At 39.5% G+C, this 12,777-nt stretch overlaps 5 protein-coding genes across 5 annotated transcripts; 2 read left to right on the top strand and 3 right to left on the bottom strand.

Annotated features, from left to right (window-relative positions):
* Positions 1-3: 3 nt before the first annotated feature.
* EV154DRAFT_191727 (uncharacterized protein) lies at positions 4-1,236 on the bottom strand. The gene has a single exon (XM_051594288.1). It carries the CDS (start codon positions 1,221-1,223, stop codon positions 15-17), a length of 1,209 nt encoding a protein of 402 aa, XP_051458768.1. The 5' UTR covers positions 1,224-1,236; the 3' UTR covers positions 4-14.
* A 795-nt stretch (positions 1,237-2,031) lies between these two features.
* On the top strand, positions 2,032-3,303 carry EV154DRAFT_504883 (uncharacterized protein; the record flags this gene model as incomplete). Its single annotated transcript, XM_051601113.1, has 1 exon — positions 2,032-3,303. A coding segment is annotated over exon 1 (890 nt), but the record flags the coding sequence as incomplete, so codon positions are not given.
* Positions 3,198-4,200, bottom strand: EV154DRAFT_504882 (ubiquitin-conjugating enzyme E2). Its single transcript, XM_051601112.1, has 7 exons — positions 4,041-4,200; positions 3,877-3,972; positions 3,746-3,823; positions 3,578-3,683; positions 3,471-3,515; positions 3,328-3,417; positions 3,198-3,269 (listed from the first exon to the last, which is right to left on the bottom strand). The coding sequence occupies exons 1-7, from the start codon at positions 4,062-4,064 to the stop codon at positions 3,265-3,267; spliced, it is 444 nt and encodes a 147-aa protein (XP_051458766.1). The 5' UTR covers positions 4,065-4,200; the 3' UTR covers positions 3,198-3,264.
* An 11-nt stretch (positions 4,201-4,211) lies between these two features.
* Positions 4,212-9,823, top strand: EV154DRAFT_462611 (Hydantoinase B/oxoprolinase-domain-containing protein). Its single transcript, XM_051597596.1, has 11 exons — positions 4,212-4,414; positions 4,479-4,576; positions 4,629-4,695; positions 4,749-5,371; positions 5,495-5,755; positions 5,812-5,919; positions 5,988-6,072; positions 6,149-6,267; positions 6,326-6,945; positions 7,006-8,368; positions 8,443-9,823. Exons 1-11 carry the CDS (start codon positions 4,239-4,241, stop codon positions 9,762-9,764), a joined length of 4,842 nt encoding a protein of 1,613 aa, XP_051458765.1. The 5' UTR covers positions 4,212-4,238; the 3' UTR covers positions 9,765-9,823.
* On the bottom strand, positions 9,789-12,614 carry EV154DRAFT_191685 (NUC188 domain-containing protein). Its single transcript, XM_051594287.1, has 7 exons — positions 12,374-12,614; positions 12,209-12,311; positions 11,927-12,138; positions 11,186-11,840; positions 10,150-11,125; positions 9,957-10,096; positions 9,789-9,900 (listed from the first exon to the last, which is right to left on the bottom strand). The coding sequence occupies exons 2-7, from the start codon at positions 12,247-12,249 to the stop codon at positions 9,813-9,815; spliced, it is 2,112 nt and encodes a 703-aa protein (XP_051458764.1). The 5' UTR covers positions 12,250-12,311; positions 12,374-12,614; the 3' UTR covers positions 9,789-9,812.
* Positions 12,615-12,777: the final 163 nt, after the last annotated feature.

Here is a 12,777-nt window from a genome sequence, read left to right as displayed (position 1 = left end):
TTATTTTATTTAATTTATCGAATAATATCATCATATAATTCTTCTTGTACACATTTGGTACATGCACATGTAAAGTGATAGTGTTCAAATAGCCGTTGTCGTCGTACAAAGAGAGAGTCGTCTACGGACCCGTAAGAGATGCAGGCTTCTTCATCTTGGTCGATCATACGTCTAGCAATAAACTTCATACGGTTCCCGTCTCGTATTTTAATAACGTTGGCATCACAACTATGATTGAAATACACAGCAGAGGGATAGATGCCAAATCCTAAGAGTTCTAAATCGTCCGACACACCGCCTGTTCCTTTGGCAATTTCTTCATCACCCATCTCCCAAAGACCAAAACTATTTGCTCTTTCCCGGAAAAAGATGGCACGAAACACTTGATGATTGACATGAGTCAGTTGAGGAACATGATGGAGTGGTTGACTCACGGCCCGCTTGAAAAATGAGTACAAGGCCATGACGTCCAGCATTTCCTGGGGTAAATTGGAAGCGGCGGGATTTTTCGGTAATTTGGTGATGGGGGACTTGTACAGGCTTTTGAATAGAGAGAGTTCATTATTTTGTATCACGAGTAAGTTCTTGTATTGAGGTGTATGTGCTGATGTGGTAAAAGTGGTATCTATATCAGCATCTATCTCATTGTTTTTGCGTAATATACAAGAGGCAATTAATCGACACATGGCACGATCTGAATCCTCAATGGGTTGGTGAAGGTCTAAATTATCAGTAAGCGAATCCCAAGCATGATCTAACCAAGCTTCCAGTGCATCATCACTCTCTATATCGATGAATTCTTCAGCGGATGATTTTAGGATAGTACTGGTACTTAAATCAGTTTCAGTTGAGCGAGCAAACTCTAAATCTAATCTGTAATTGATGGCAAGTGACAGCTCCCAGTCAAGTTTTGCAATTACGTCTTGTTTGCATTGCAAAGAGCAGAATAAAACGTCTTTGAAGAGGACCGAATTCTTTTTGAGGGGTAATTGCCAGCGAGTGGCCAAAATAGATTGTTCTTGTGGAGTGACAGCCCTGACTTTATGCTTTTTGGGGTATATGAAGTGAAAGCAAGCTTGACAGGTTTCGGGTAACCATTCTTGTGATACGGTGGTGGCCAATGGATGAGAGATATGAAGTGTTGTACCTGCAGGAATATAATCTTTGGCTTTAAAACCTCTTCCTTTTCCGGGTAAAAAGGCTATTTCCAGTAAATCGTTCATATTATATGTGTAGAGTTAATAAAGAGAAAGTTTTTTTTTTTTTTTTTTTTTTACATAATTTTTTTCATTTGCAGAAAATTAACAAAAAGCCCCTAAACAGTCCGTTTTTTTTTTTCTGTGAGCGGGAGATGTATTATCCCTTTCTCCATTGACTTATTCACCGTTCATCCCGGTTTGGATGAAACAAAGAAACTCGGCGAGTAAAAAAAAAAAAAAAAAAAAAAAAAAGAAAAAAAATCGTAAAACGTTAAGGTGATCGATTTGGTGTAGTATATGGGTAAGGTCTTTAACATCTGAAAAACGAAAGATGACGGTTTTTTGTATAGGCCGAGGGGTTTCTATCGCAACTACCGAAACACGTTATGGTTTTTTGGATACAAAGTTGATGAAGAAAGCAAATCAATTAGTACATGTGGTGCAGATCACTGATTTAACTGTGTGTGATACATAAAAACAAGAAAAAAGTGACTTAATAAACTCATGATCTCATAAACACAAACACAACAACACAAAAAAAAAATCGACATCGAGATTAAGTTAGAGAAGAGGAAGGGGAGAAACATGAAATTAGGAAGATTTTCTCCGAACAAACAAAAAAGAAATATAAAGTGGTTTTTAATTTTTTTTCCTCCTTTGGCCATTTTTACACCTGGTTTTGAACAATAAAGAATAGAAAAAAAGAAAAAAAAACAGGGTCCACTATTTACCTATATTTTTTTTTTTTATTTTTATTATTATTAATTTATTGAGATAGAACACTTAGAAAAATAACATATAATAGACAAAAAGAAAGAGAAATAGAAAAAATGCTTCTTATTACAGGCGCTGATCAATTTATGGGATACGCAATCACATCGCACATGGCTCAATACAAAGAACTACGACCCAAATTACGTGTACTATGTCAAAACAAGGCTCGTTGCTATGGATTCATCAATGCTGGAATCGATGTTCGACAAGTAGATTATCATCACCCAAACCAAATCTCACTAGGACTACGAGGTATTGATCACATCATTTTAGCTATCGGTAGCGAACCCGATCGAGTCGAAAATGCAAAGCGGATCTGTCGAGTAGCTGCTCATTCTGGTGTCTCCAATATTGTCTGTGTTTCTCACATCGGTGCAGTGTCACGGATGCACCCTTCTTTACAAGACTATCACATAATTGAAGAACAAGTTATGCACAGTCATTGTCAATACACAATTCTCAGGTACACTTGTCATTTTACTTTTGTTATCACTCGCACTAAACAAACAATGCTTGCCCATTTTGATAGGTTGGATTTTGTGCAACAATATTTGCATTTATGGGCCAATTATGCCGAAAAGAACCGTAAAATGATTTTACCGCTTAGGGAAGATACAGAGATCTGTCCGGTAGATATTTCAGATGTATGCAGAGTGATTGAGGAACTCGTATTAGACAAGACATCAGAAGCACTGAAGCCACTGGACGATAGACATGATGGTCAGGTCTATTCTTTAACGGGTCCCGAATCTATAAGTGGTAAACGTATGGTCGAACTCTTATGTCAAGCTACAGGTTACCAATCCTTTAAATACTGTCATGGACGACCTATGGATCTTGTGTACTATATGAGTGGGCTTGCCAAAGATGTATGGTTTGATGCTAGATTGAAGCGGGAAATGTCACAAATATATCACGATACATTTGAAACAGCAGCATATAGAGAAAAAGCATACTGCACACCCACAGGTATTAGATGACACTTTCTCTCTTGTTTGTACATTTAACTAATCCCACTTAAAAAAGACAAACAGGTGCAGACCTATCTCGATTACTTTGACTGGGTTCAGCAAACAAGTGGTAGTGTATGTGTATCTCATACATCCATGTTGACCCATTTACCTAGTGTATCACTCTCTTCATTTTTTGAGCAAAATGCAAACAGTTTTAAACCGCGCGTATAAAGAAAAAAAAAATCCCAATTGATATATCACAACCCCACGAAAAAGAAAAAAAAATCCTTGTTTAATTATTATAATAATAAAAAAAAAAAGAACAAAAAGCTGTTATCTTACACTATTTCCCAAGAGTATTATGAGTAGAAGTAAAAATACACAAGTTCATTTTTACTTACTAGCATATTTTTGAGTCCAGTCAGCAGCTGTAGCTTCATAACGAGGTCGATCGGTTTTGTAAATGTACGCGAGTTCGGGTACAAGTGGATCTATGGTTTCACATCAGTCTATGATCCAACACCAAAATTTGTAAATGACTTACCATCAGGGTTAGGGTCAGTCAGTAATGAACAGACAGACAATAGTACTGCAGACAAGAATGAATAAATAATATAGACCCGCGTTCAATATAATTTTTTTTTTTTTTACCTTTAGAAATCGTGAGAGCAGGAGACCATTGATCTTTCAAGATATCGAGACAAATAGAACCATTACTGTTTATATTGGGGTGATATATTTTTGTTGTAAAACTAATCTGATATGTATTTTTTTTACAATAAGTCACACCACTTTTTCATTATTACCAATTGTTGTTACCTTTGGAGGCTTAAAAGGATAGTCTGTAGGAAAAGTAATAGACAAGTTAAAGATGCCACCTTGATAAGGGCTATCATCCTATCATACAAAAGTGGTCAATCATTTGTTTTTTAACAAGATACGGTACCTACGGGTCCTATCATGGTTGCTTGCCACTGAAAGAAATCAGACCCGACAGGGCCTGCGGAGCAGGACGTAGGTGGGTCGCGTTCTAAATCTCGAAGTTCCTAAGGAAAAAACCAGTTGCTTTAATATCCTTTTGTTTCTGTGCTTTCTTTTTTTTTTTCCCTTTTACCTTGCTAATACGTTTTAATGCCATTTGTGTGATAAAAAGAGAGAAAGAGGTTTAGAAAGGGCGCAGAAAAATAGTGGAACCTATCAATGGGAATTTTTACGGTCACATTCCATATCAGCCATAAATATTAAGAAAAAAAGGTTTTTGTTGCTGACATACACAACTTTCTTTATTATTATTGTTATTATTATTGTAGAAATGTCAATGAAGAGAGTTGAATTAACTCGTGAATTACTAGTAACGAATTCCCTATCCAAAGTATTTCCTAAACACGAAACACCCTTGTCTTCGATATCATTTAATGATACAGGTGAATATTGTGCCGTTGCAGGTGAAGACGATAGTTTAAACGTATACAATTGCAGAGAAGGAACGTAAGTGAAAGCCCCGCTGCACCATCTTTTACTATTTATTTAATAAGATGTCCAATCTTTTTAGTGTTCATTCAACACTCTTTTCAAAAAAATATGGAGTTACTCTTGCTCGTTTTACTCATCACAAAAACAATGTCATTTATGCGTCCACCAAAGAAGACGGTAAGAAAACTCTTAGGGGGGCAGCAAGCATAGACTTATGACTGTTTCATAGATACGTTAAGATATCTTTCAATCCACGACAACAAATACATTAGATACTTTCGTGGTCATAAAAAGAGGTAAGCTACAAACATGTAATGAAATGGGACCTAGCTAAATGTATAAATTGAAGAGTTACGTCTGTAGAAATGTCACCTATCGACGATACATTATTGACAGCTTCGATGGATGAAACCGTGCGTTTATGGGATTTAAGAACATCAACGTGTCAGGGGATGGTAGGAGGTGAAGGACGTACACTTGTAGCAATTGATCCACAGGGTCTTGTGTTTGCCGTCGGTATTAATGGCAATACGATCCAAGTCTATGATTTTAGAGAGTTTACACAAGGTCCCTTTGCGACCTGGACTATAGAGGATCGCTTACCAGAGTGGACCAGTCTTAAGTTCTCTTCTGACGGTAAACGATTGATTGTGACAACCATTTCAGATACAATTTATGTGTTGGATGCATATGAAGGTCGCTTATTACAGCGTTTGGTCGGTCATGCAGGTCCTAATAAAACTTCCTGTGGTGAAGAAGTTTGTATCACCCCAGATGCAAGATACGTGTTGGCTGGTGGCCGCGATAACTGTTTAAGAGTCTGGGACTTGAATCAATCCAAAGACATAGATCTTCAACCTTTTTCTACTCTTCCTTCTCCTCATAAAGCAGGCATTAAGATCGTCGGCTATAATCCTTTAAATGCCATTGCCGTCACAGGCTCAGAAGAGTTGGCCTTCTGGCTTCCTAGTAGTTTAAAGAAATCCGGATAAATGTATGAGTGCGGGCATTTAAAAAAACAAGATATCTTTCCCCAGTACGCTGATTTTTTTCTTTTTTTTATATCTCTTTCTCCTTCTTTTAATAAACAAAGAGGGCAAAAAAAAGCACAGATAATGACGCTTAATTCAAATGAAAAACTGACGATATGTATTGATCGTGGAGGAACATTTACCGATTGTATTGGGTTTATAGGAAAACCAGGGGATAGTAACTATCGCGAATTTGTTGTAAAGCTGTTGTCAGAAGATCCCTCCAATTATGGAGATGCACCTACAGAAGGTATCCGTCGTATTGTTGAGCTAGCAACGGGTAACTCACATCCTCGTTCTCAACCTGTGCCTACCACATCCATCGGTAAACAATCCCCATATCTTTATTGTGTGCATCCATGTACTTATATCTATGATTAGAAAGTGTGCGCATGGGTACCACAGTAGCTACAAACGCTTTGCTAGAGCGAAAGGGTGAATCTAGTGCATTACTAATCACTAAAGGATTCAAAGATCTTCTGACTATTGGTAAAAACAAAAACAAAAATTAGTGTTATTCACACGCGGTTTATTGTTTAACCAGCGTATTTTGACAGGTAATCAATCCAGACCCAAGATCTTTGATCTTTCTATTAAAAAACCAGATGTGCTTTACCAGAAAGTGATTGAAATCGATGAACGGTAAAAATAAAAAATATAGAAGAACAACCCACCTCTTTGTATGTGGTACTGATTGAGATGTTTTGTTAAATTATAGTGTTGTATTGTTAAATTCAGCTGCTTCTACTGAACAAATTGATGATGCTGCCGCTTTATCAAACATCAATGTTCGTAAAGGCATCTCTGGAGAATATATCAAAATTCTTCAAGCACCAGGTAAAAATCCATTTCGTCCCTTGTTTTTTTTTTTTTTTTTACTCATGCACTTGAATAGACCTCAACATCATTAAAAGTCAACTCCAATCCGTATACGATGAAGGTTATCGTAGTATTGCTGTTTGCCTTTTACATTCATACACGTTTCCCGATCATGAAACGCAGGTAGGCGAATTAGCTCAAAGTATTGGATTTACACATGTTTCACTTTCCAGTCAAGTCATGCCGATGGTCAAGATTGTACCTCGAGGAACCTCTGCCACAGCCGACGCTTACTTGACACCTTGTATCAAGGAATATATCAAGGGATTTACGCGTGGATTCGATGACGGATTCCAAAAAGGGACGACACAATTACAATTTATGCAGAGTGATGGTGGACTTGTACCCGTCAGCCACTTTTCGGGCTTTAAAGCCATTTTATCAGGTCCCGCTGGTGGTGTTGTGGGGTATGCATTGACTACTTTTGATCAAAAGAGTCGCGTACCAGTGATTGGATTCGATATGGGTGGCACTAGTACAGATGTCTCGCGATTTGATGGACATTATGAACATGTGTTTGAAACAACTACAGCCGGTGTCACGATTCAAGCACCTCAATTGGATATTCACACCGTGGCTGCAGGTGGTGGGTCCATGTTGTTCTTTAAAAACGGAATGTTTGTTGTTGGTCCAGAGGTAGGAACATACGTAAAATTAGAGTTTTAGCTCTCTCTTAATAATGCTTTGGAATTGTAGAGTGCGGGAGCTCATCCAGGTCCGGCTTGTTATAGAAAGGATGGTCCTTTAGCCGTATCCGATGCAAACTTGTATTTAGGTCGTCTTTTACCAGACTATTTCCCAAAGATCTTTGGTCCCAATGAAGATTTACCGTTAGACCGCGATATTGTCCAACAAAAGTTTCAAGCTTTAGCAGATCACATCAATGAAACCACACAACAACAAAAATCATTGGACGAGATTGTATATGGATTTATCAAGGTGGCCAATGAAACCATGTGTAGACCTATTCGAGCTTTAACAGAAGCAAAAGGCCATGATACCAGCAACCATACGTTAGCGGTGTTTGGTGGTGCAGGTGGTCAACATGCATGTGGTATTGCGCGTAATTTGGGTATCAATAAGATTGTATTGTATCGTCATAGTTCTATCTTGTCTGCCTTTGGTTTGGCGTTAGCAGACGTTGTACATGAAGTACAAGAACCTTGTGCTGAAAGGCTTCATCTCTCTTTGGATCGTATTCAAGAACGCGTTGCAGCTTTAGAAAAGGACTGTATCACCGAGTTAACAAAGCAAGGGTTTAAAGAGATTGAGACAGAAGTATACTTGAATTTACGTTACGATGGTACGGATTGTGCTTTAATGACACTTCAACCAGAGGCTGGTAACTGGGAGTTCGAAAAGGCCTTCTTTGAATTGTATACACAAGAATTTGGCTTTTTATTAAACGGTCGAGATATTATTGTGGATGATATTCGTGTACGAGGTATTGGAAAGACGGTACAGAATAATGATTTGACACCAGATCATGATATTGCCGAATTGAAGGCCAATAACAAGATTGCAGAGGTGTCCATTGCAGCGGATAAATACGTGTCGGTGTATTTTGAAGAGACAGGACGTAATGATCGCGTACCTGTGTATCGTTTGGGAGACCTTCAGCCCGGTTCACTTTTAACGGGTCCCGCCGTCATTATTGATGTGACAGCCACGGTCATTGTTGAACCTTCCTGTACGGCCTTGATCACATCGGGTCATATCACGATCACGGTGGGTCGAGGCGAAAAGAAGGTGGTAACCACCAAGATGGAGCCTATCCAATTATCCATCTTTTCGCATCGGTTCATGAGTATTGCGGAACAAATGGGTCGTACATTACAAAAGACCGCGATTTCAACCAATATTAAGGAACGATTGGATTTTTCATGTGCACTATTTGGCGCGGATGGTGGATTAGTAGCCAACGCACCCCATATTCCTGTGCATTTGGGGTCGCTTTCACATGCGGTAATTTATCAATTGAATTATTATAAGGGGAATCTTGTAGAAGGAGATGTTATCATGACCAACCATCCACAAGCGGGCGGTTCTCATTTGCCTGGTAATTTTTTTTTTTTTCGTGACACTACACAGTATGCAATACTGACCTTTTTTTTATTTATTTTTGTCCACTAGATATCACGATTATTACACCCGTATTTGAACAGGGAGAAATTGTGTTTTTCGTAGCATCGCGAGGTCATCATGCGGATATCGGTGGTATCTCTCCTGGCTCTATGCCTCCTCATTCTAAGGAACTGTACCAAGAAGGAGCGGCTATTAAATCTTTCAAGATTGTATCGAAAGGCCACTTTGATGCGGATGGATTAACCAACCACTTGTGTACAATTCCTTCTTCCTATCCTGGATGTTCCGGCTCGCGTGCGTTCCGTGATAATATCTCGGATCTCAAGGCACAAATTGCAGCCAACCAAAAGGGTATTAGTTTGGTCAAGGCCTTGATTGCCGAGTACTCTTTACCGGTGGTTCAAGCCTACATGATGCACATCCGTCGTAACGCTTCTGAGGCGGTTAAAAGCTTGCTGCGAAGAGTGGCACATGATTATGCTCCAGAGCTTATTGCTGTAGATTATATGGATGATGGCACACCGATTCATTTAAAGATTACGATTGATGCGGATAAGGGTACGGCCTTATTTGACTTTGAAGGGTCAGGACCTGAAGTGTATGGCAATACCAACGCACCCGAAAGTGTATGTCATTCTGCCATTATTTACTCGATTCGTTGTTTGGTGAATGAGGATATCCCGTTAAATTCAGGTTGCTTGGAACCTATTGATATCAAGATCCCTGCTAATTCGATCCTGAGTCCTTCAGAGCGTTGCGCAGTGGTAGGTGGTAATGTATTGACTAGTCAACGTCTTGTGGATGTGGTCTTAAAAGCGTTTAATGCATGTGCGGCCAGTCAAGGTTGCTGCAACAATTTGACGTTTGGTAAAGGTGGTAAAAATGAAGAGACGGGTGAGACAACCGTGGGTTGGGGTTATTATGAGACAATTGCAGGAGGAAGTGGAGCAGGACCTACCTGGCATGGACAAAGTGGTGTCCATACGCATATGACAAATACACGTATCACGGATCCTGAAATCCTTGAGAGGAGATATCCTGTGATTTTGCATACGTTTGCGATTCGACCTCATTCGGGTGGCGAAGGGCTTTATCGTGGCGGTGATGGTGTGATTCGAGAAATCGAGTTCTTGGAAGACGGTATCCAAGTCTCGATTCTTTCGGAAAGACGTGTATTTAGACCTTATGGATTGGAAGGAGGTCAAGATGCCGAACGCGGTTTAAATGTGTGGGTGCGTCATGAGACGTCAAGTGCAGGAAAACAAGTGATGCGAACATTGAATTTGACAGGCAAGAATTCTGCTCTATTTGGAAAGGGAGATCGTATTATTATCAATTCTCCTGGTGGCGGAGGATTTGGTAAAAAGTAATCTTATATTTTAATGTATAAAAATAAATATGTATATTTTTCTTTTTTTTTAACACAGAACTTCTAATTGTGCTGCTCTCACTTCTAAAGAGGATGGGTTTCTAACAAGTACCATCTTTTTCATTGTGCGTTTTTGTCTATTTTATCAAGTTAGAAGGAATCCCTTTTTTTTTTTTTCTTTCTGTGAACTTACAATGCGTCTATAGCATCCATCTTTTTTAAGCCGTTGACAGTACAAGCACCAACACCGAAACCATAACCAAGTGTTAACGAGAAATTACCATTGGTAATGTAGCCAATATGTTGTGGTTTCTCAGGAATAGCGATTGATTTCTATCCTTTCATGTTAGCTTCCCTTACTTGATTTTCCTTTTTGTTGCTTTTACCTTTGATATATCTGTTTGCACTTCCAGTAATTCTTTTAACTTTCGCTTACTTTTCTTTAATGGTGATTGATGTCGAATATGAAATGTGCACTGATCATATTCTTCATAATCCTCCAACAAATACACCATGGCATATGGCGCAGGTTTACCACGGTCTATGTACTTGACACGAATCTTTATCAACGCATCGTCTAACTGAGGTGTTTGTTTCTCTCCTTCCAGTCCGCGTTGACGCGTCAATGTCTCTAATGTTGTCTCAAAAGCATCCGTCAAAATGTCACGAACCAACCTCTCACCTTGGATTAAAGTGCATGTAGGTCGAGGGGGTAAATTATGTGCATTGTCAATTTCCATATGTTCGACGGTGGCCAAACTTTCAAAGGCACACTCAAATGGATGTTCGATACCTCTCTTTCCAAAATTCACACGTTTGGCAGGAGGTCTCTTCTCCCATACCTTTTCTGCCTCTTTTTTCATGAGTTGACGATGCACTTCAAATGCACGTGTGCCAGGATAATCTTGAGGAAAACAAGGGAACCCACTTTCAAAGTGCATGGCACGTACGTCCTCAAATCCGGCTACGCGAGCACCTGCAAATACCAATGATTTCCAGAAGGGCAAACCCCAGCCACGCGGTAAGATCAGAGTCCAACCTTCTACTAATTCATGCGATGAAAGTGGTTTCTGGGTGATTCCGGCTTTGTTGTAGGCAGGCCCACCGCGTTGGATTAATAAAATAGGGATCTGAGCATCGGTTGGGTTGGGTTGTAATTTGGTGCCAGGGACGAGATTTTCTTGTCGACGCAAGTTGAGGGCGTATTCGGAAGCCTTTTTCTCACAAAGTGTATCGCGTTCTGATTTATCCCAGATTGAAGTCTCTGCTACATTGCTAGGCCAGTGCTCTAATATTTTTTGGATCGTTTGTTGCTCCTCGATGGAGATTTGGTTATTACGAGGTGGTACTTTTTGAGGGAATCTATGTTGATACATTTGTCAATTTGAACTGTTCCATCCACCAAGTGTCCTCTTTCCTTACCTTAATCGAGGATCGTTGACTACAAGACCAAGGACAGATCCAGGGGATAATGAACACGATGAACGAAGCTGGTGTAAATCCTTCCATGTCTGATTTCCCTTGGAATCTTTGTTTGCAACAGGATCCAAAATGGATTGTAATAGAGATGTGGATCGAGGCCCTGTCAATTCAAATCTTAAGAGTTCCTCTCGTAAATCGTTTAATTGAACTTCCATTTTTGTTTCCTCGATTGCCTTTTTGATAAAACACAGGGCTTCATTAATCGCAGCAGGATGGATCCATAACCAGAGGGTGTCTTTTGTTTGTGGTTTCCATAGGAACGAGATGGGGCATATGAGACGTGTGGGGTATGCCATGTATTCGTACAAGTGAGTGGTGCCCATACGGTTGCCCTTGATGTAACGCTCGCTGGTGACGGAAGGTAAGCCTGCATCAGTCAGGGTATTCAAGACAGTGGCGATACTGTCTACATGGCCTGCAAGTTCGATACAAGCCATATAAGACGCATCATGTACAATCGACAATCGAGTAAAAGATCGGTAAGTGACACGTACGGATTTGGTGTTGGGTCGTGCAGCGATACGGTGACCCCAAATATCTGTCATTTTCATTCGTTTTGTATGCCACATGTGAGTTTCCAACCATTTTTTCGATTCTAATAATTTAGCATTAGTCTTTTTTATATATCCAGTGATGCTTTTCTCATGCTACATTTTATTGTGTGTGCGTATGTATGTTTACTTTGACGACGAAGGAATTCTTGGACAATGTTTCCAGGTGGTTTGATCTTCTTGACTTTTTTACGAATAAGTGGGGTACCTGGTGCAGAACTATGTGCTTCGCGTGCAGCTTTTGCTCTTAAACGCGCAGGAAGCCTGTTTAAATTGTGGCTGGCAGCACGACGACGAAGACCGCGAGGAAGTGACTGAAATGCAAGTTCGTTCAATGCAAAACTGTCATTTTGTGTGTTTTTTTCAATTTAGTGGTGACAACAAGGAAGATCGCTGTTTAAGTGTTTATTACCTAGACTTCTTGATATTGGACTGCATGGCATTGATTTCCATAATGCGTGCAAGAGCATGTCTATCAGCATAAATAGGTCCACTGATTTTAGGTATATTGTCAGCTAAACAAAAGTTCGTGTGTCAGTAAAAAATTCGAAAGATAAGTTGAGTGCTTTGTCGTTACTTAGTGAGTTATCTGTCTTGTTATGAGTACCGATTTGACGAGCAAGCTTGTTTCGTTCTTCATTGTTAAAGAAATGTCAGACACAATGTCAAATGGACACTCTTTTTTTTGTATTCATATTTATAGATTGATCTACCTCTTCTTTTTTGTTTGCCTGTTAAACTTTCATCGAGTTTAGGTTTAGTAGGTTTGCCTGCCTCTTTAGAAGACATGCTATAATTTTATTTTTTTCTCTTTGAAAGGTTGTAAAAGGTAAAAGTTTTTTTTTTTTGTGTGTGTAGAGAATATAGGAAAATTAGGCTGGGTCCCAATCACATTGGCCACTGGGCTGGTATTGAATGTATCAGCCAATCCATTGTGGATGTTAAGGCTGCCCTACAGTTTCACTTCAATCGACTTTCCTG

Source organism: Mucor mucedo, assembly GCF_025094135.1.
Source record: "Mucor mucedo strain NRRL 3635 chromosome Unknown EV154scaffold_34, whole genome shotgun sequence".
Lineage (NCBI taxonomy): Eukaryota > Fungi > Mucoromycota > Mucoromycetes > Mucorales > Mucoraceae > Mucor > Mucor mucedo.
Note: the sequence above shows the minus strand (reverse complement) of the source record. Positions and strands in the feature narration are given on the sequence as shown.